This window comes from Corythoichthys intestinalis, chromosome 14, assembly GCF_030265065.1.
Source record: "Corythoichthys intestinalis isolate RoL2023-P3 chromosome 14, ASM3026506v1, whole genome shotgun sequence".
Lineage (NCBI taxonomy): Eukaryota > Metazoa > Chordata > Actinopteri > Syngnathiformes > Syngnathidae > Corythoichthys > Corythoichthys intestinalis.
The window spans coordinates 35,397,091-35,420,877 of NC_080408.1; the positions used below are offsets into that span (position 1 = coordinate 35,397,091).

At 38.5% G+C, this 23,787-nt stretch overlaps 1 protein-coding gene across 10 annotated transcripts in view; it reads right to left on the reverse strand.

The window, feature by feature from the left end:
- The window catches only part of LOC130929818 (oxysterol-binding protein-related protein 1-like), a 44,678-nt gene extending 23,435 nt beyond the window's left edge, over positions 1-21,243 (reverse strand). For 2 of the 10 annotated variants that reach the window (XM_057857350.1, XM_057857347.1), the window contains exons 1-15: positions 21,113-21,243; positions 20,822-20,962; positions 20,406-20,491; positions 20,270-20,344; positions 17,661-17,772; positions 17,501-17,586; positions 15,710-15,851; positions 15,569-15,636; positions 13,509-13,553; positions 13,132-13,205; positions 12,785-12,848; positions 6,622-6,723; positions 6,407-6,532; positions 6,247-6,325; positions 6,017-6,123 (exon numbers count right to left, since the gene is read on the reverse strand). In XM_057857350.1, coding sequence (XP_057713333.1) covers positions 6,017-6,123; positions 6,247-6,325; positions 6,407-6,532; positions 6,622-6,723; positions 12,785-12,848; positions 13,132-13,205; positions 13,509-13,553; positions 15,569-15,636; positions 15,710-15,851; positions 17,501-17,586; positions 17,661-17,772; positions 20,270-20,344; positions 20,406-20,491; positions 20,822-20,948 — 1,293 coding nt within the window. In that variant the 5' untranslated portion in view covers positions 20,949-20,962; positions 21,113-21,243. Of the gene's footprint in view, positions 1-2,540; positions 2,749-6,016; positions 6,124-6,246; positions 6,326-6,406; positions 6,533-6,621; positions 6,724-12,784; positions 12,849-13,131; positions 13,206-13,508; positions 13,554-15,568; positions 15,637-15,709; positions 15,852-17,500; positions 17,587-17,660; positions 17,773-20,269; positions 20,345-20,405; positions 20,492-20,821; positions 20,963-21,112 lie in introns of those variants that run through there. The other 8 variants (XM_057857352.1, XM_057857351.1, XM_057857349.1 and 5 more) reach the window with 8 other exon arrangements.
- Between the last annotated feature and the right edge of the window lie 2,544 nt (positions 21,244-23,787).

Consider the following 23,787-nt stretch of genomic DNA (forward strand, 5'->3'; position numbering starts at 1 on the left):
TAACGCACATGCCCCACTCAGATTAAAATGACAGTGTCATGTCCATTTGTTACTTGTATTTGTGTTTTGTCGCCCTCTGCTGGCACTTGGGTGCGACTGATTATATGGCTTTCAGCACCATCCATGAGCATTGTGTAATTATTGACATCAACAATGGCGAGCAACTAGTTTATTTTTTGTTTGAAAATTTTACAAATTTAATTAAAACAAAAACATTAAGAGGTGTTTTAATATAAAATTTCTATAACTTGCACTAACATTTATCTTTTCAGAACTACAAGTCTTTCTATCCATGGATCGCTTTAACAGAATGTTAATAATGTTAATGCCATCTTGATTTATTGTTATAATAAACAAATACAGTACTTATGTACAGTATGTTGAATGTATATATCCGTCTTGTCTTATCTTTCCATTCCAACAATAATTTACAGAAAAATATGGCATATTTTATAGGAGGTTTGAATTGCGATTAATTACGATTATTTTTAAGCTGTGATTAACTCGATTAAATTTTTTTATCGTTCGACAGCCCTAGTATGAACGTAAAACAGTCTATATTCTTGGTTAAAGCAAAATAAACGGGCAGTTATCATTCATTTTACATATATATTTCAAGCTAAAGCTATGCTAATTTTTTTCATTCGTTTAATTTCTTTCACATTTTAAAGTGCATGCATGGTGCTATTTTATATAATAATTACATTGAATCTTCGACCAAATCACTCTTGAGACACTCCTGCCTGCTTGCATGCACTAAAACTTTCGTCCTGTTTCCATCTAAATCCGGCGTTAGTACGCAGCACGTGTTTGAGTTAATCACAGTGATGCTCTGCCTGGTCTGGCCCCCTACGGGTAGCCGTGGCGCAATCTCTGTAGGAGCCGTTTCGTCAACTGATAGTGAAGTCTATGCTCAAGCGTTGTTTGTCACAAGTCACCTACGGCGTGATTGTGGAAACGCTGAATGAAATTTTGCTGCTCGGAAATCCTTTAATGTTTGATCAGCACTAATGCTGGCAGAACCAAAGACTGTAATTGTGACGTGAAACAAAATATTCGATTAAGAGGTCACCTGTAATGTAAGGTGTCTAATATTAAAAATAAGATGTTAGTTGGGTAGCTGACGTCCGACACATTTTGTTCTCTGTTTTGATTGGCATGGTGTATTGATCAATCCATTGTTGTGATCTTGTCATTGGATCCGACTTCTGATCAGAACCGAATACCTCAATGCTACAAGTCTGTACAAAAGGGTTGAGTGTCTCTTTAGTGCAATTTGAGACAAGCCATAGAGAGACGCGGCAGATCAGTGTTTCCAGTCATCTTGGGCATCAGTCACTCAAAATTGAAGCCACAAAAAATATTGGAAATGTAAAAAATAGTCCATCCCAATACACAAGCTTTATGAATGATCATTACAAGCTCTGTTCACATGGACATTTGAGTTATTAAAAAAAAAAAAAAAAAAAACATTTAAGTGATGGTCTTTAGTAGAGTTCGAGGCTCGAAAGTCATCATGGAAGTCAAAACTTGGTTGTGCAACAATCCGTGCAAGCTATTTCACCCTCTCCTACATCCCTTTTGCCTAAGCCCAAACGCATCTATATTAAGCACCGTTGATGCTGCGTGCAATCATCGTGCCGATGGGAGAGTTGAAGGTACTGCTCGTCCTTGGCAAAAACCCCTAAAGGTAGAGTTTAGAGCTGTTCCAAAATCTGTTCGCTAGTACCTCGAAGAGCAAATCATCCGGGCATGTAAACTAAAATAGGCACAAAATTGGACCAGCTTTACAGCTGCTGCCCAAGTGGGTCAGACTATGCGCACATTGCTGAGAGGGCAATGATGTGGAATTAGGCACGCCTTACTATTCAATATATGCGAGACATTCGAATGAAAATACGGCATCACACAATTGGTGTTACGTAGGCTAATGGGATGGTGGCATTAGTGTTAATGCCTACAATACAGGTCGTATCAGCACTGCTGAAAATATAATCCAATTAGTATACAAAGAGGCTGCATCTTATCACAAAAAATGATTATGGGGCCATTTTTACTCAAGACTGCTGATTTGGATTAATTTAGCATGTATTGTTATGACATTTTTCATGCCTGGTAGAACTCCTGTGATAAGAGGGCCAGCCTCATCCCTCTGACAGAACAGCAGCTGTTGGCCATTCATGCAATGATGATGTGCACAGGCAATGCACATTTCCCTGAGTAAGCATGCGAGTTTAGTCCCGAAATCTCAGAAATTTATATAATTACAACCTAGTAAAAAGATTTGATACAATATGCACAGACTTTTGCTCGTCTGTGTTGAGCTGAATTCATCAAATGCTGGTTTCGAATATAAAGAGAAGACGGGCAGTGCGACAGTCATTAGCACTTCGAAAACGCTCAATTTCACATTCTGGATCAAGTCTGGAGAAGGCTTTAGCTCAAAGTTTTGTGGCAATTAACATCAAACCAACAAACATTTAGGACTAAAAGTACAATCTGAACGAACTAGCTGAAAAATAGAATCGAACAGTTTCTACCTGGATGGGAAAGCTGTCCTTGTGGCTCCTTTTACATGTAAAAGCACGCTCGTCTGGAACTGTACTGGCCAATATGCTCACGCGCACACACCTCAGCTTCTTTTCCCGAACCCCTTGAGTATATGAATGTATATGCAACTGTGCGCTGATCTGCACGCTAAATGCTGACCTAAGCATTAAAGGGGATCTTTTCCCAGTGATTACAACAGACCAAATGCTACAACCACCCCCTCCCCTTCCTACACAGGGGCACATCCCGGCCACTAGGACAAGTGGACCAGAACACGTGGCTGTAACAACTTCATTTGGCACATGAAGTAATGCATGTGAAGGGGAGTTATTCAGTATGCTTCCAGAGGCCACCAAAACCACACTAATGTGAAATTATCTAGTTTCTGTTGGAGATACACACTTAAGTATGTGTGTGTGTGTATATATAAATATACAGGGGTTGGACAAAATAATGGAAACCGTAAAAAAAAAAAAAAAAAAAAAAAATAAACAAAAACTTTTTTTTTTTTTTTTTTTGAAATATTTATTGTCATCATCATCGGTATCATTGACAATTACAAAATGTGATATGATTTGCCCGTAGGAACCGAAGAAGAAGACAAAGGCAGACGGGAGGAAGCATATGCTTATCAGTTTCCCGTCCCCCATACAACTAAAGACGCACAATCAGACATGGTACAGTTACATACATTACATGGCCACAAACTGTACAATAACACAATCAACAATCTGGGTTTACTCAGCGTCCAGTCAAGCAACTCGATTGCGGTTGTTGACACAGCAGTCTCTTAAGATGCCCCATTCCTTTGTGCCATGTTATATCCGTGCAAATTAAAGTCAGGGCCTTTATTATCTTTAGTAGATAATCCTTAATGTGTTCAAAATTCTTGTAGAGACTCCTGCCGTTGGTAAGTTTCAGCTTACTGTCCACATCCACGAGTTGTCATACTGGTCCGCTGTGTAGTATTTACAGTTATCCAGCTACTGTAGAAGTTGTGGTCCAGATCAAGCTACTCATTTGGGTCATCATGGTACTCTACAATCTGTTCATCCAGTTTTAATCGAAGTGTGGTTTCAGATGTCATCATTAATTTTCAAGTGAGGTCAGCTCGTCAAGATTCCGAATAACTGGGAGTCGAGCTTGCTGGCCCTGAGTTGGCCCTGAGCACTTATCGGAAATAGGGCGTAGGTCCGTCTTTTGCGGCAATTACATCCTCAATTCTCCGAGGTATTGATTCATTCAACTTGTGAAGTGTTTCCAAAGGAATTTTAAGCCATTCTTCAGTTAAATACCTTCCAACTCTTTTAGAGACGATGGTGGTGGAAATCGACGTCTTAATTAAATCTCTAAAACTGACCATAAATGCTCAATGTTGAGGTTTGGCGATTGTACCGGCCATACCAGATGCTCAACTTCATTAGAATGTTCCTCATGCCATTCTTTAACGGTTATGTTCAATGATTATGATGCCAGAATGTTAGTTAGGTGTTTCCATTATTTTGTCCAACCCCTGTATATACACAGTACACCACACACACAACTACACTGCTGGCCAAAAGTATTGGCACCCCTGCAATTCTGTCAGATAATTCTCAATTTCTCCAAGAAAATGGTTGCAAATACAAATGCTTCGGTAGTAATATTTTCATTTATTTTGCTTGCAATGAAAAAACAAAAAAGAGAATGGGAAAAAAATCAGATCACATAATTTACACAAAACTCCAAAAATGGGTCAGACAAAAGTATTGGCGCCCTCGGCCTAATACTTGGGAGCACAACCTTTAGACAAAATAACTGCGAACAACCGCTTCCGGTATCCATCAATGAGTTTCTTACAATGCTTTGCTGGAGTTTTAGACCATTCTTCTTTGGCCAACTGCTCCAGGTCTGAGATTTGAAGGGTGCCTTCTCCAAACTGCCATCTTCAGATCTCTCCACAGGTGTTCTATGCGATTCAGGTCTGGACTCATTGCTGGCCGCTTTAGAAGTCTCCATTGCTTTCTCTCAAACCGTTTTCTAGTGCTTTTTTAAGTGTGTTTTGGGTCATTGTCCTGCTGGAAGACCCATGACCTCTGAGGGAGACCCAGCTTTCTCACACTGGGCCCTACATTATGCTGCAAAGTTTGTGGGTAGTCTTCAGACTTCATAATGCCGTGCACATGGTCAAGCAGTCCAGTGCCAGAGGGAGCAAAGCATCCGCAAAACATCAGGGAACCTCCGCCATGTTTGACTGTGGGGAACATGTTCTTTGAAGGCCTGTTTTTTTTCCCTGTAAACTCTATGTTGATGCCGCTTCCCGAAAAGCTCTACCTTTGTCTCATTTGACCAGAGAACATTCTTCCAAAACGTTTTTGGCTTTCTAAGTAAGGAAGGTAAGTTTTGGCAAACTCCAGCCTGGCTTTTTTATGTCTCTGTTCAGAAGTGGGGTCTTCCTGTGTATCCTACCAGAGACTCCCTTTTCATTCAGATGCTGACAGATAGTACGGGTTGACACCGTTCCACCCCTCGGACTGCACGACAGCATGTACTTGTTTGGATGTTAGTCGAGGTTCTTTAAACACCGTCCGCACAATCTTTCGTTGAAATCTCTCGTCAATTTTTCTTGTCCGTCCACATCAAGGGAAGTTAGCCACAGTGCCATGGGCTTTACACTTATTGATAACACTGCGCACGGTAGACACTGGAACATTCAGGTCTTTGGAGGTGGACTTGTAGCCTTGAGATTGCCCATGCTCCCTCACAATTTTGCTTCTCAAGTCCTCTGACAGTTCTTTGGTCTTCTTTCTTTTCTCCATGCTCAATGTGGTTCACACAAGGACACAGGACAGAGGTTGAGACAATTTTAATCCATTTTAACTGGCTGCTAGTTTGATTTAGTCATTGCCACCTTCTGTCATGTGCCACAGGTAAGTAACAAGTGCTGTTAATTACACACATTAGAGAAGCATCACACGATTTTTCAAAGGGTGCCAATAGTTTTGTCTGGCCCATTTTTGTAAAATGATCATGATTTTTTTTTCCTTTCGTGTTTTTTTATTGCAAGCTAAATAAATGAAGCTACAACTACCCAATCATTTGTAATTGCAATCATTTTCTGGGAGAAATTGAGCATTATCTGACAGAATTGCACTGGTATAGTTGTGTGTGTAATGTACTGTGTTGGTCATCTCAAGAACATTACACTCTATAAAAGTAGCATGAACACAAAGTCTTTTTAGTCCTTCGTCATGTGTAGGGTCAATGGGGACTGTAATAAAGCGCTTGCAAACAATCATCATTGGAATTTTGAGGGACTGTCCAAAATCTGTCAAACAAGTCAGTTTGCATTTGTGTATACATACGGTGATTAAATATGTTAGAACTGATCACCTAGTTTGACCTGTTTTTTTTTTTCATTCTTTAATCATGAAATCATCGTGTCATACCTGTTTTTCCCATTTTAACGAAAAGTGTATAGCACTACCTCCACTTGTTGAGATAACAGCTGAAGGCAGAGCTGGAGAGCATCACAAGTTTGACTAGAGAGCTCACTGGAGTCTTTGGCTTTCAGGAGAAGAGGTGCAGCCAGTGCTGAGAAAGAAAAATCATTACGAAGAGATGTAATGGTAGTTACTGTATCTCCTTCTAACAAAATGGGTATTATAAACCCCCCAAAATATTAGGCTGTACAGGTAAGCGACTGTTTGTGCTAACCAGAGTTCTCCTCATTCTTCACCATAGAAGTAAAAACGGAAACCTCACTCTCCAGTTTCTGCTGGCACGCACTGGCGGCCTGCGAGGCATTGCAGACAGATTTGAGAACCAAGCGACACACGTGATTTACAGTTAACAAGCGGCTTAATTTTAATCTTACCTGCAAAGCTTGTGTTACGTTGTTTGTCACAACACCATAGTCGTCATCCGCGTCGTCGGTTTGCTGTCGGGGTGTGCAGTGGCGAGTGCTGTAAGAGGAGTGTGCCTCAAAGGCATCCAACCACCTCTGAGAGTAGCAATAGCAGGTACATTTTAACACACACAGTCTGTCATTGCCTAAGTGTGAAGCAATACAGTAGAGTAGAAATACTTCACTTTTCTTGAAGCCACAGAGTCAGTCTTTGAAGGAACTTTGAAACACAGTGCGGAGTTGTCAGCGCACTTGAGCATAAAGAAGCAATGGTCCCATGGTTTGACCTGGAATTATGAAAATCCATAACAGCATGAAAACTATCCATTTCAAAAGACAATGTTAGGAAAATCCGGTTCACAAATTTTAAAATATGAATTCAGTTCATAACTTTAAAATTATTTATTATTCCAAAAATGAACTTGTTCAGTTATTTTTTCAACCACAATATGTTAATGCAAGCGGTTCCCCTCAAAATCCTGGCGTTTGTCTAGTTTTGTCACATGATCTGATCAGTCCAGAATACTCTATACATGGCTGGCCAAAAGTATTGGCACCCCTGCAATTCTGTCAGATAATGCTCAATTTCTCTCAGAAAATGATTGCAATTGCAAATGTTTTGGTAGTAATACATTCATTTGTTTTGCTTGCAATAAAAAAAAACACAAAAGAGAATGAAAAAAAATTAAAACATTATCGTTTTACACAAAACTCCAAAAAGGGGCCGGACAAAAGTATTGGCACCCTCAGCCTAATACTTGGGAGCACAACCTTTAGACAAAATAACTGCGAACAACTGCTTCCGGTATCCATCAATGAGTTTCTTACAATGCTCTGCTGGAATTTTAGACCGTTCTTCTTTGGCCAACTGCTCCAGGTCTCTGAGATTTAAAAGGTGCCTTCTCTAAACTGCCATTTTCAGATCCCTCCACAGGTGTTCTATGGGATTCAGGTCTGGACTCATTGCTGGCCACTTTAGAAGTCTCCAGTGCTTTCTCTCAAACCATTTTCTAATGCTTTTTGAAAAGTGTTTTGGCTCATTGTCCTGCTGGAAGACCCATGACCTCTGAGGGAGACCCAGCTTTCTCACACTGAGCCCTACATTATGCTGCAACATTTGTTGGTAGTCTTCAGACTTCATAATGCCATGCACACGGTCAAGCAGTCCAGTGCCAGAGGAAGCAAAGCAACCCCAAAACATCAGGGAACCTCCGCCATGTTTGACTGTGGGGACTGTGTTTTCTTTGAAGGCCTCGTTTTTTCCCCCTGTAAACTCTACTAGTATGTTGATGCCTCTTCCCAAAAAGCTCTACTTTTGTCTCATCTGACCAGAGAATATTCTTCCAAAACATTTTTGGCTTTCTCAGGCAAGTTTTGGCAAACTCCAGCCTGGCTTTTTTATGTCTCTGGGTCAGAAGTGGAGTCTTCCTAGGTATCCTACCATTGAGTCCCATTTTATTCAGGCGCCGACGAATAGTATGGGTTGACACTGTTGTACCCTCGGACAGCAGGACAGCTTGAACTTGTTTGGATGTCAGTCGATGTTCTTTATCCACCCTCTGCATTATCTTTCATTGAAATCTCTCATCAATTTTTCTTTTCCGTCCACATCAAGGGAGGTTAGCCACAGTGCCATGGGCTTTACACTTTTTGATGACACTGCACACGGTAGACTCAGGGACATCCAGGTCTTTGGAGATGGACTTGTAGCCTTCAAATTACCCATGCTTCCTCATAATTGTGCTTCTCAAGTCCTCAGACAGTTTTTTGGTCTTCTTTCGTTTCTCCATGCTCAATGTGGCACACACAATGACAGAGGTTGAGTCAACTTTAATCCATTTTAACTGGCTCCAAGTGTGATTTAGTTATTTCCACCACCTCTTTTGTGTTTTTTCATTGCAAGCAAAATACATGAAGATATCACTACCAAAGCATTTGTAATTGCAACCATTTTCTGGGAGAAATTGAGCATACAGTCAGAAAAACATGAGGAACTTGTTTTTTTTTTTTTTTTTTTATTTAAATGGAGAATGAAAATAAAACAGAACTGAATTAAACACACAAGTATAGAAACTGTCAGGATTAGCTCTCAGGCAGCATAGAATAGGATCTCCATCTCTCTAAGTGGTGGGACACGATTAAAAAATTGTAATCGAGTTAATTACAGGGGCTGTAATTACTTAATCAAAATTAATCGCATTTTAATTGAAAACCATATATTGACAAAACAAATCATGTTCTCAATAAAAAGCCTTTTTGAGATAAACTACAAATTTATTGCTGTTAATATGTAATGCCATTCAACAAACAATTGGTCAAAGTGCTAAAAGAGCTATTTAGGTTTCAAGTGTTTCAGGCACCCTGATTATTCATCATGTTCTTTGAAAACATTTTTCTTTAGAAATGTAAACAGTACCTAACTACTTTCCAGTGCGTAGTACACAACATTCAACTACGAGGCATAAAATATTGACATTTTCTATCAAATAGTGAAATGTAAACACTGATAATTAAACTGCAAGAAAATAATTAAAGTGCAAAACTTCAATATTAAGTTTTTTTTAAACATTCAACATTTAGTGCAACCAAGATGAAAAAACCTCTGGAGTTACTTCTGCTTCAGCCACTTACTGAGACAAATAAGCCTTTTTACATTTTCAGCACTCAATGCAGCTCTTTTCTTCTGGATAATGTTTCCAGCTAGTGAGAAAATCCTCTCACATGGAACGGACGTGGCGGGACTTGCTAGATACTTTTTGGCCAGATTGGATACCTGTGGATGAGCTCCTGCATGAACTGACCACCATTTTAGTGGGCAGTCTGTCTCACTGACTGAGTGTTCAGCTCTGTAAAGGCTCAGGGCATGACTAGGACCATCATCACTGGCATCAGAGTCAGAATCTGAAGCAAAGAACAAGAGGCCTCTTGTTTTAGGCGGCTCATTCCTGTGCTCTGAAGTAGCCTTGTTGGATTCTGCCTGCAGAAGCTTCTCAAGCTTGCTCCACACCCCTTCTTGCTCTTCTCTTGGAAGACACTTTAAATCTTTAAAGCGCGGGTCGAGCACTGTAGCCAGCTTCAGCCATTCTTGGTTGAGTGTAGCTTTGCTCTCAGCCAGCTTCAGCCATTCTTGGTTGAGTGTAGCTTTGCTCTCAGACAAATCTTTCATTAAGGCAGTCTTGAATCTCACTATGTAGGTTGAGTCCTCATCTGAGACCTTCATGGTGTTGTCCAGGTATCGAAGGGCAAGCAACACCACAGAACAGGACACATACGGTACGTCTCACCACCAAAGAGTTCAGTCACATATCTGCATTAAAAAAAAAAAAAAAAAAAAAAAAGGATGTTTTATTTTATTTTATTGTTTTGTTAGCAATTACACAAATCCAATTTAGGCAATATGTATTATAGAAATAATTTAAATTACTCCGTTTACCTGCATGGTTCAAGGATGGCAGTCAACTTCTCCAGCTTTATCCACTCTGTGGCAGACAAGACCAGCTTGTGTTTCTGTTTGGCCAGGGTAGCATTTACTGCATCTTTGTTCTTGAGAAGACGACGAATCATGAACAGTGTAAAGTTCCATCTTGTAGAAACATCTTGGACTAGGGGCTCCTTCTCCTGAGCCAGTGCTCTTTGCTCCTGATGCAGTTCCTCTGTGTTGGCTGGGCTATGTCTGAAATTACCTACTATTTTGCGGCATTTTGTCAGTACATCATTAAATCCACAATTTTCCAGGCACACTGTGATAGCTCTTTGCAAAATGTGCGCTACACAGGGCATGTGCTGAAATGGGAGTTGTCTTGCTGCTGCCATCATGTTTCTGGCACAATCCGTACCAATTGTTGTGACTTTTCGTTCAATCTCCCAGGACTCAGCTACAGAAAAAAACTGGTCCGCTCAGTTTACCGCATAGTGCCTATCGTTGGCTTTTTGCACAGTCAGGATGAAAGACGCCAAACGCCATTCATTGTTGACCACTTGTATTGTATGTGCGGTCACTCAGAGATAGTTAGAATTGCTCAAGGAAGTCCAGTGGTCTCCCGTCAAAGCAACACACTCGACAGACTTCAAAAGGTCTTCTTTGTTCTGCTTTTCGTCATCGTATAGCAGCTTAATCTTGTTTGCCATAATTTTCCTCCACAGTAATTCGTAAGTTGAGTCAGATGTAACTATTTGTAGCACGGACTGAAGCCTCCCGTCCTCCACCACAGAAAGTGGTCTACAATCCTTTGCAATCCATTTTGCCAGGGAGTTGTATAATTTATCTGATGCAAACTTACTTATTTTGGTTCGGAAGCCCGTCATTTCATGCAGAGTAGGCTGGCTGGAGCGTTTGTGCCGCGAGTGTGAACGCTAGCGTTGGCCAAGTCTGTGCTCGCCCCGACGTGTTTAGCATTGAGATGGTACTTGAGGCTGGAATTGCTTCGGTGATGGGCAAATTCCTTTTTGCACAGCTTGCACAAAACGTTGCTCTTGTCTATAGACCCTACTCACATGACGTTACAACCACGCCCCCGCGCCATATTGTCCGTCAACTCGTCACTGTTGATGCATTACAGCTACGTAAATTCCTCCTATTATGGCGTGTTTTTCTGCTCGTTAACATTAATAATCAAAATGGTGAAGGCGTGTGTGGCAGTCGGTTGCAATAACAGAGAAGATAGACGGAGAGACTTGAAGTTCTACCGGATTCCGAGAGACCCGGAGAGGAGAGCGAGATGGGCTGCTGCAATTTGACGAGAAAACTGGGCTCCAAATGATTACCACAGATTATGTAGTAGTCATTTTATATCTGGTAAGATGCATTTAATATATATTTAGAGGGTTTTGGGCTGACAACCACAATTAAGATCATTGCTAGGCTAATCGCCGACAACATACACTCAGACGTTGTGAATGAACTACCTGAAAATATATAATTATAAGGGGATAATAAGACAGTTGTCATACAATTTACAATTTCACTATTGAGGTCAAAAGCCAAAAAATAAATTCAACTAGGGACAATCTGGAGTAGTCCTATCGCACTTCATATTTATTACATATTATATATGTATGTAGTGAGAGTGCTATCGCTAAACCATATAAACATTAAAAGCCCTAGCTCCATTGACAAATGACATGAAATACATTAGACTTGACAGTGGATGTTAGCAAGAACAAAAGATTTTGAATTGAAAATTTCGTAACTCACCTTCCCGAGCACAAGATAGATTCCTGCCGAATTTTCGTGGACGAGGACCTGTTTCATCCAACCAGCAACGAAGTATTTATAAGCCTCCAAGCTCTTAAATTTTTTCAAACTTTTATGAGAATAGGCTGATTTTGTGTGGACAAGATAGTTGTAAATATCAGCGTAGCAGATGTCAGGCAGAGACGGCGAAGACAGCGGGTCGAAAAACATCGATTTAGGCATCAAATATGGATCTGGCGAATGGATAAACTGAAGCTTTTCCACATAACGCCTTTTATGGAACGCATCCAATGAGTTTACAGCGTCAGATAACACCGGGGCTTCCATGAATTGCTCTATAACTTGCACGACTAATTGGAAACAATGAGAATAGGTCTAAAAAATACGGACAATATAGCAGCCGGATACAGCGACACGTCATTTTGTGACGTAGGTGAGTAGGGTCTAATTTGTGTGCGTCACATTTACCGGCGTACCAGAAACGCATGAGTAGAAAGGTTCCGCATGCGGACAATTTGAACGGAAACAATTAATTGCGTTAAAATATTTAACGCGTTAAAAGCTTTATAATTAATTGATCGAAATTAATGCGTTAAAGTCCTGGCCATAATATATATATATATATAAATATAAAAACGTGCAGACCAATCAGACACTCAGATTCCCATTCTCCATGTCAAGCAGCTGAACAGGACAGGTTGAAAAAGGAAAAAAACAGAACTGTGATCCTGCATATGAAAATATGATCTACAATAGGATCCCATAGGCGTAGAATGTAGGAAACTAAGGATATAATTCAAAGTAGAATATTCAATCTGCAAAGTATTTACTGTATAATAACACATTTTCTGCAAGTTTTCATTTTTCTGGTGACTGTATTATTTTCAGATTGTTTTTTCTAAAGAAACAAAGTAAAAGCTTTCGAAGTTGGGTCCTAATGGTGCAATATCAAACATTCACTAAACCAAAACACACCACGATAACGTTCCATTCACATAAATCAAACCAGTTCATGAACTTCTGTACATTATACTCTTTCAGATACAACACTACTGAGGCAAGATAAGAGTTATTAAACCATATGGTTGACGAACACACATGCATATACAATATATTTGACAAATACTGCTAGTGGGTTTGCAACCTGTACTTACCATGCAATAAGCTTGTGCTAAAGATCTGCAGCCTTGTTTTCTTACACTTGCTCCCGATTCAGCCCTAGAAATAGAAAAAGGCTGTTAGTCATGCATTTGCTTAACTTCCAGCACTCACATGCTGCCATGAAAAAACAATGCGTCAAATTATTGACGTTATTTATACACTACTATTCAAACAAAAAAGCTGTGCAAATGCTTCTCGCATGGAAGCCTTGGTATTACGACATACTGCACACCGTTATACAATGGGTGGTGTGCAGTACACATGGCAATAATAGTTCCAAATTACACAAATTTGTGCATGCATGTAGTTTTAAAATATAGCCTAAAAAAAAAAATCTTACTTTCTGGAGTACCAGGAAACAGTTCCATCCTCAATTACCACCCAGTGAAGACGCCATCCGATAAGTCGCGAACTCTGGTGAGGAGATAAAAAAATGAATAACATGCAAAACCAGTAACATAATATGTTTCTGTGTTTTGTGACCAAAATGGATTTTAAAATTAGAAATGGCCATGAAGATTTGTACACACAATAAAATTCACATTAGTTTTTAAGTCTCTACAGAAAAAGTTCAGTCCATACACCAACACATAAACGGGGATAGATGTCTAATCCTGATGAAATCAATTGCCACCAATGGCAGGGAATATGTTAACATTGGAAGGTCTGTCAAGACATTTCTTCTTGTATTGCGAAGACAGGAACACATCTGCTCACCTTCCAAAGAGGGCCTTCAACCTTCTGCAAAATGTTATTTGTGTCCTGGTTTAGGGGGGAAAAAAAACAAATTAGACATGTCAGACAAGTGAGAGTACAGTTTCATTTCTTAAGGCTCGATGAGGCCGGCACACTAGTTCTGTCTGAATGAGGGAGCAAACTCTGCTGCAACACTGTACCAGATATTAAGCATTACTCAACTGTGAAATATGTATTGGTATCAGGCCCGGAGTGACTAATCGGGAGCTTCTGGACGATTCCAGAAGGGCCGGCTGGCCAGATGGGCCGGTCCGGGTTTTATTAAAAAAAAAAAAAAAAAATTACACTGTTATCATTTTTTGTTTGGTATTTATTTATGACAGTGCCACTGAGTATAACTTACATTCTGTTACCGCTGTCCCTGTGGGCCGTCTTAAAAAAAAAAAAAAAAAAAAAACTATTATTTTTTTTCCCAGACTCATCCTCACGTGTGCAGACGAAAAATACAGCATGCAGCTCCGCCCCCTAATTGTAGTCTGTATTGAGCCAAATTAGCTGCTATCTCGGTGCTCGGATGGATAAAAAGAGCAAGGGTGGCGCTGAAAATTAAGAATTAAAAAGAGAAAAGCACTCGTGAAAGAATCGGCAAAATGCGCGAAAATAGCTAATATTTTTTCATGCAACGACCTTGCGGCCTCAAACTACAGAGGATTACAACGAAAGTGGTAAGGCCGGAGGGCGAATAAAATGCAACTTGCACGGTGCAAGTTGCACCGTGTGATACGACAATATGTAATTGTGGAAACTTTGGCTTCTTGTAGCACCTCACAAGGGATATGTAGCAGCAAGCATTAGCCATAATGAACACACCACAGGTGCAGAGCTGGAAGGTAGGATTGCCATGTCGTTCAGCGAGTGAACATTAGAATGAATATATTCAATTACGTGGCGTTTTTAAAGTGGAAATGGAAAATGGATAATAGTATCATTAGAAGTTGTTACAATGTGCAATACGTATTCTTTATTTTTCATATTGTTATGTTGCTATGTTTGTTTTATCTGTAAGCACTCATTTTGTTAATATTTGATGTTGCAGAAAAGGTCTTATTTATTCATTTATTTTAGGGCTGTCAAAATTAACGCGTTAACGGGCGGTAATTAATTTTTTTAAATGAATCACGTTAAAATATTTGACGCAATTAACGCACATGCCCTGCTCAGACAGATTTAAATGACAGTACAATGACATGCCCACTTGTTAATTGTGTTTTATGGAGTTTTGCCGCCCTCCGCTGGCGCTTGGGTGCGACTGATTTTATAGGCTTCAGCACCCATGAGCATTGTGTAAGTAATTATTGACATCAACAATGGCGGGCTACTAGTTAATTTTTTGTTTGAAAATTTTACAAATTTTATTAAAACGAAAACATTAAGAGGGGTTTTAATATAAAATTTCTATAACTTGTACTAACATTTATCTTTTAAGAACTACAAGTCTATCTATCCATGGATCGCTTTAACAGAATGTTAATACTGTTAATGCCATCTTGTTGATTTATTGTTATAATAAACAAATACAGTCCTTATGTACCTTATGTTGAATGTATATATCCATCTTGTGTCTTATCTTTCCATACCAACAATAATTTACAGAAAACTATGGCATATTTTATAGATGGTTTGAATTGCGATTAATTACGATTAATTTTCAAGCTGTAATTAACTCGATCAAAAATTTTAATAGTTTGACAGGCCTAATTTATTTTCCAAATGTATCATTTAATATAGTTTTTTTTTAAATCCATTTTTAAATTTGTTCAAAATATGTTGTGTTGCACTTGTTAAAATAAAGCCACCTTGTTAAACAACCATTACCTGCACTGAATTGGAATACACAGAATTATAGTACACGGCTTTAGAGAACACTGAACTTAACACGTCTATGCATAATGACATAATTTTAAATGAGTGGGCCGGTCTGAGGCATGAAATTCCAGGGCCGAAAATGTGTCCCACTCCGGCCCTGATTGGTATACAGTATATTTCTTACACACAAAAAATGGGTCACGAAGCATCCTTACCTTGTCCTGATGGTCAATTAGAATCTGCTTGAGTTCATGAGTGCGGACCAGGTCCATTGCTGTCTGCTCTGAAATGCACCATAAATTCATTTAAGACACAGGGTGTGTTAAAATGATATCTGATGCAATTCAAGTATACACCTTGGTTGTTTCTGACAGTAGGGCAGGCGCCGCTTTTAAGCAGTTTTATCATGCACTGCTTGTGCCCTCTGTAGGCAGCACAGTGTAAGGGCGTATTGCCCACCGAATCCTTGCAGTGCACATCAACTTCCTTCCCACTAAGCTGCAAGAAAGAACAAAAAAACAGTATGAAGCATATCTACCAAGGGCGTAGGTTAGGTTTGGTCTCAATGTTGGTAGGGACGATATAACAGCATAACCTGCATGTACACATTTTGCTGGGGATGGGATGTTAATAAGACTAGACAGATTGGGTGATAGGCGGCCAGGGCTACATTTCTCTCCAATAAGAACCTAATTAATTGATAGGCTTTATGATTGATACAAAATAAATCTGTATCGACCTATACTAACTTCCACACTGCAAATTTACAGCATAACGTCTTAATCTGATAATTTTTCTTAAATGTAGTCAAATAATTCTCATCTTGTTTTGAGTTTTAAAGGCTAGTTAACAGATTAACGTGTCAGACTCTTCAACTTACTTTTATTAAATATCACCAGTGGTTCTTATTAAGCCTATACATTTAAAAGTCGGTCATTTTTCACCTAAATCAAGAAAAAATGCTTTGAAATAATGTTTTGAACCATATCTATTCCTGAATTAAGAACATTTTCTTTTTTTTAACCTGTCCTGTTCAGCTGCTTGAAAAAAAATAAACATTTGTCTTAATATGACTCAAAATTGTCTAAATAAATGAAATACACCAAAAAAAAAACAAAACAAAAATAATCTTAGCCAGCGAATAACAAAAATAAATAAAAATGGCGCCTTCTTTCAGGAAAAACACTACTGATTTTGTCCACAAGTACAGCCAAACTCAACAAAAAATGAAAGCTCCTCTGGGCTGCTTTAAGACCACATAAACAAAACAAAAATGAAAACTGGGGAGAGGGATGTAAACCTTGGGACACTAAATTTCTTACAGCTTAGCAAAATTCACTATATTTCTCACAGTTTAATTAAAGTTATCATAGTAGAAAACGCATACAGAAGGACACTCCTCCTAAGCAGCCTACTACTCCATTAGCAAGTTCACACAGTTTAATGTAATGGTAACGCTAAACAGTGATGCAGGTCGGACTTTCAGTAGCAAAATTAGTTCTGCGTTTCACAATTATGTATAACATTACATACATGCGGGCTGCTGGCCGAAAAAAAAACAACTTCTAATATCCCTCCCATGTAACGCAATTCCGTACTGTGAGAGTTGCGTATGTGTGTTTGGGGTCAAATCATCAGCCAATCAACCGTGCGTTTGAGGGGAAAAAAACATGGAATGGCACATTCAGCAAGTGAAAAGGGGGTAAATGTAAGTCTAAAATTAATGAAAATAATTCACTTTATAATAGTAGGGTCAATTCTAGCCTTACAAAATATTGGAAGACGATCTAAATGACCTATATAACTGAACATTTTATCTAATGCAAATAAAGTTGCTTAAAAGTTGGTGTGGATAATTTGAGCCTCCAGAAAAGTTGGCAGTGTTTTGTCCCTACCGTCCCTATGCAAACCTACGCCCTTGATATTACCACAAACATTAACTCACTGTACATTGATGATGCACTGGTCTTCACAAAGATTATGAGGCTCAATTTTCAAACTAAAGGCTTTTCATCTAACAATATATTTATGGTCCTCAATACAGTATACAGGTAGTAACATTTCCGTTTAAATGACAGAAAAACCTCTCAGTGATGCAGAATTAATTTTATAAAATGTATTCAGATGTTGAAACGTTTGACACTAACTATCTTAGACAGCGTGGAAATATCCCCCTCTCTTGCAGCGTCCAGAAGTCTTTCCTCCTGCCGCCTTGCCTCTCTCCTCTCCGCGGCTGAAGGACACAGACAAATATTTAACTATCGCAACACTGAAATGGCTAAGGCCAATCTATTCAGAAGATCATACCCTCGAGCATAGTTACAATTTCATCGTCCTCTGTGACATCTTTAGCTATCCGTGCTATTCCATTGATGATACTGGCAGAGGCATCATAACGCAGCAGCAACAGAACAATCTCCTGAGGGGGAGAAACCTCTGAAGTCCCAATAATTAACAGGTGAAATATGTGTGCTTCTGTCCTTCTCTTGCTTTCTCCCCCCACCAATTTAAAAAAAAAAATTAATTCCTTGGTCTTAAACAAGGAACAAACTTAATAGGGGTGACAAGAATTTGAAATTTCTCTTCATGTAAAACAATTTGTCAAAGTCAGAGACTTGCATTTTGTGCTTTGGGTCAATTTCAAACATTTGTTCAACAACATCAAGAATATTAATAGAAACTGAGATGTATAAAGTGCAGGTGCGAACCATCTAAAAGTAAATAAACCCTAAATTAAACACATCATCCATGCATAATAGGAAATCAGTAATTGGTACTTCTACATGTTGCAACAGTCCCACACTTACCGTATTTTTCGGACTATAAGTGGCACCTGAGTATAAGTTGCACCAGCCATAAAATGCCCAACGAAGAGTAAAAAAACATAAGTCGCACCGGAGTATAAGTCGCATTTTTGGGGGAAATTTACTTGATAAAATCCAACACATAGAACAGATATGTCATCTTGAAAGGCAATTTAAAATAAAAAATATTAAAAATACAATAGAGAACAACATGCTGAATAAGTGTATAATATGATAATGTTACATGATGCATGAACAACGAAATGCGATTGTGGCCGGTATGTTAACGTAACATAGCTATTAAGAGTTATTCAGATACCTTTAGCATAAAGAACATGCTAACAAGTTTACCAAACCATAAGTGTCACTCCAAAACACCAAAATAACCTGTGAAATGATATAATAATGTGTTCATAATTTCACAGATAAATCGCTTCAGCGTATAAGTCGCATCACCAGCCAAACTATGAAAAAAACTGCGACTTATAGTCCGAAAAATACGTTACTGTTAATTTACTTCAACTCAAATCATAAGTAGACCAATTATTTTTAAAACCACTCTTTGCCAATGACCACAATAGATGTTAAATTATCCATTGTGTTTGAGGAGACTGGAAGTGATCCTCTACTTAAAGTGCATGTGACACGAAAAAGCATGTTTATTTCATAATACACGCGGTATTTTATGCTCCTGAATGGACCGCTTGGATGTGTGTGGAAGCGATCGCTATATTTAGTTTTTTAATCCCGCGCCATGAAAATGAGTGACTTCCGGCTTCGGTCTTGCATTGAGGAGGAGGGCGCTGTGACGTGTATGGTTGAAGGCGTCCTCTTCACTTTCCAGTCGTACTGTTGTGTATGAGGACTAAGGATTCAGCTGATTTTGTGGATTAATACGTTTATTTTTCGCATCACGCCAGCCAAACGGCTGCAGAAAAATATTGCTGTATGAGGGAGAGGCGTGTGCGCCTTTTTGGAGTTTCAAAAGGTTCCCATTCACCGTGGATATTGGCCAAAACAAGCCCGACGACTGTGGGACAATTGGACTTACGAGAAAGTGAGTTGTTTTGTATTATGTCAGGTACGAATACAGCGATTACAAAGTAAACACTACAAACTCTCTTTAAATAAAGGACTACTTACATGTGATCATTGATAGTCATGTAAAAAGCTCTCCTCATGCACATTAGCTGCATGTTCGCTGCACAACAACTGTAGCCGCCCCTCCGGGGAACGAGCTGTAAATTGTTCTCCGCCAGGCGGTTTGCCGGTCCCCAAAGACAATCGACAACCCAGTCGTCATGTCAAATAATCCGGGCTAGTTATGTGTGATTTTCCGCTTCGAAGACTTTGAAACATTACTCGGTCGGGTTAGCATGTCGGCTAGCTGTCACGCCTCTTGGTTTGTTAACATTCTCCGAAGCCGGGGAAGGGAAATGACATATGTCCGATTTAGGTGTCATAAAATATCGTTTGGGAGGTGCGACAGTAAAGGTGAAGTCGACAGTTTTGACCATTATGGAGTAATTTTGCCATGCTGTCCTGAATAAGTGCATTTTTATGATTTCATATTCCATTTAGCACAAGACTGTTATTTGTCATGACCATGCCATTTATTTAGCAATTGGGGAAAATACTTGGATAAAAAGAATATACTGTAAAAATATTGAAGTAAAGAGACAGAAACAATGACATTTTGCAGCTCTCTTCGTCGCGTTTTCCTTGTTCTGAATAATTCCCCCTCAATGCGCTGAATAGTAAAACCGATGAACCCAGTCTCCCGCTGATGTCATCCACCAGTTGGGGACGCTAGAGCCCTATAGGGGTAAGCGTGGCTATCCGGCAGATTAAAATACTAATTTCCCGTCATCTGCGCTTTGCTAAATTGTTGTATATAGTCGAATCGTCTCAAAATATGATTCTAATTCACATAATAATGCTATTTAAGACTATTTTTTCTCCTGTTGTACGCTCTTTAAGGATAATGTAATAATATGAGTTTGAACTGATATTAAAGTGTTTGAGGATTATATTTTCACATTTAGGAATTAAACCATAAGGAATTACGAATATTACTTTTAAATGACTGCACCCATCTTATTTGGTGTTTACCTTTCTTCCGGTGCTGGCTGCTTTATGCAGAGGTGTATCCCCCATGTTGTCCTGCAAGTTCACATCAGCGCCTGCCTTCAAACACACCCTAAATATGTTGAATATGGCCAAAATGTGTGAAAACACACACACATACTTTTAGCAGCTCTTCCACAATGTCTTTTTTTCCATAATAACATGCCAGGTGAAGGGGCGTCCATCCAGGGCTGCCTTTGGACTTTGCTGTGAGGAAAAGTCTTTGAGCATGTATATGCTATATTATGTGACTTTCAACTTATTCATAGATATGGACAGTGAGAGACGACCAATCCATTTGAATTGTAAGGGGTTTGGTAGAGAATGATCATGTTTCAACGCCACTGACGGTGATGGAGATCCTATCCATTGGACCTGGGAAGGGCTCGGAAGTGCATGGTCTTGTTTGAGTGCCACGATAGATGTCCAATGCTATTGAACTGTGAGGGGTAACGACCAATGCGAACCCACTCGGTTCAAATGAATGGGACGTCTATCACAGTCAAAGGCAGCCATAGTTACCAATATTTGACTTACATCGACAGTTGATGTTGAGCGATGTCATTTGATTGATCCGCGACTGAAGGAGGCGCTGTACACGAGAGGAACTCCCGTCTTTTGCCCACTCGAGAAGCTGCGTGTCCTCCATCGTGACACTAGCCATCGTCAAAACCTGGCCTTCAGACAAACTGCACTTAGCTTCGAAAATACGACGTTAGACAAGGCTGGTTCGCCAGGCCAAATAAACATGTGTTTGGTACCGTGTCAGCTAAAATTGCGACCATAACGACAATATGAGACCAAGTTAAATAATGGATTGGGACTCACATTCCGGTTAAGATGTTTTTTAAGCCCTTTTGAAGCACTACTTGGCCGAGAGGAAAATGTTTAGCCTAACTTGAACGGCCCAACATGTCCAATCAGCTGACAGCTGTTGGCAGCAGTCACGTGACCAAGTTGCGACCCCTGAAGTAGACAGAAGTATTTATTCGTTATATTTATTATATATTTAAATTATATCTATTTAATTAATTAATTTTATATGCCATTTGGAAATGATATTGTATTTTATTTTAACTATAATTTTTCAATGAAGCTGTTACAAAATTTAAATAGTTTATTAATAAGTTTGTATACAAACAAATTACATATATATGTACATTATTAATATATATATATATATTTAATGTTTATGTGTAATGTTTATGTTCCACCAATTGTTGCAATACATACAGTATAGACATATATATATTACACACACACACACACACATATATAAATATTTAAAAAAAAAAAAAAAAAAAAAAAAAATATATATATATATATATATATATATATATATATATATATATATATATATATATTAGGGCTGTCAAACGATTAAAATTTCTAATCGAGTTAATTACAGCTTAATTACAGCCCGTTAATGCGATAATTAAAAAAATTAACGCATTATATATACATACATATAGTAGGGCTGTCAAAATTAACGGCGGTAATTAATTTTTTTAATTAATCACGTTAAAATATTTGACGCAATTAAAGCACATGGCCCGCTCAGATTAAAATGACAGAAGTGTAATGTCCGCTTGTTACTTGTTTTTTGTTATTTGGCGCCCTCTGCTGGCGCTTGGGTCCAAATGATTTTATGGGTTTGGGGAGTGAGCATGGTGTAATGACATCAACAATGGCGAGCTACTAGTTTATTTTTTGATAGAAAATTTTACAAATTTTAATAAAACGAAAACATTAAGAGGGGTTTTAATATAAAATTTCTATAACTTGTACTAACATTTATCCTTTAAGAACTACAAGTCTTTCTATTCATGGATCGCTTTAAGAGAATGTTAATAATGTTAATGCCATCTTGTTGATTTATGGTTATAATAAACAAATACAGTACTTATGTACCGTATGTTGAATGTATACATCCGTCTTGTGTCTTATCTTTTCATTCCAACAATAATTTACAGAAAAATATAGCATAATTTATAGATGGTTTGAATTGCGATTAATTACGAGTAATTAATTTTTAAGCTGTAATTAACTCGATTATAAATTTTAATCGTTTGACAGCCCTAGTATATATATATGTAATATATATATGTATATACTGTACTTATTGCAACAATTGGTGGAGCATAAACAATATATATATATATTAGGGCTGTCAAACTTATCGCGTTAACGGGCGGTAATTAATTTTTAAAATGAATCACGTTAAAATATTTCACGCAATTAACGCACATGGGCCGCTCAGATTAAAATGACAGAAGTGTAATGTCCGCTTGTTACTTGTTTTTTGTTATTTGGCGCCCTTTGCTGGCGCTTGGGTCCAAATGATTTTATGGGTTTGGGGAGTGAGCATGGTGTAATGACATCAACAATGGCGAGCTACTCGTTTATTTTTTTGATAGAAAATTTTACAAATTTTAATAAAACGAAAACATTAAGAGGGGTTTTAATACAAAATTTCTATAACTTGTACTAACATTTATCCTTTAAGAACTACAAGTCTTTCTATTAATGGATCGCTTTAAGAGAATGTTAATAATGTTAATGCCATCTTGTTGATTTATGGCTATAATAAACAAATACAGTACTTTCGATTAAAAATTTTAATCGTTTGTTTAGCGGGTAATAAAAGCATTTTAAAATTATATCAAATAGTATGGACATTTCAGCGGTTTGTTATTAACAGTTTTGGCCCAATATGCATGTTGCCTTTAAAGTGAATGTAGAAGCCTTCTGGCTTTGTAGAAGGGCTTACCACAGCAGTTATGCTTATTAACCATTAGATGTCTCCAGATTAAGATGCTTGTGGTTTGTTATTTGAGTATTATCATTATCAAAGCATCCAGTAGGGTATTACAATACAATTAGCCACAAGGGCGTAGGTTTGCATAGGATGCTCAAATTGTCCCTACCAACTTTAAAGCAACCTTATTTGCATTACATAATGAGTTCAGTTATATAGGTAATTCAGATTGTCTTCCCATAACTTGTAAGGATAGAATTGACCCTACATAACGTTCAGACTTACATTTACCCCTTTTCACTTTCTGAATGTGCTGGTCCATTTTTCCCCCCCTTCAAACGCACGTTTGATTGGCTGATGACTAGAACCTCTACATTCACACAATCCCGACAGAAATACATGCCGCCATGCCGCCTTCTCTGCCCCCTTTGAGGAGGGATATTAGAAGGTTTTATTCGGCCAGCAGCAGCCACTTTAAGTAATGTAAAAAGACGTCAATGTTGTGAAGGTGGGGAACATACCACTAATGTTGCAACTGAAAGTCTGACCTATCATAGTTAGCATAACATTAAACTGTGTGAACTTGCTAACCTGTAAAACTCAAATAGAAAGCTGCTTAGAGACGTGTCTTCCTGTACTTTTTCTACTGTTAACGTGCATTTTGTGTATTTATTCCCTAATTAAAATGTATGTATTTTCTACATCATTAAAAAAAATATTTTTATTTGCAGCCAATGCACATTTT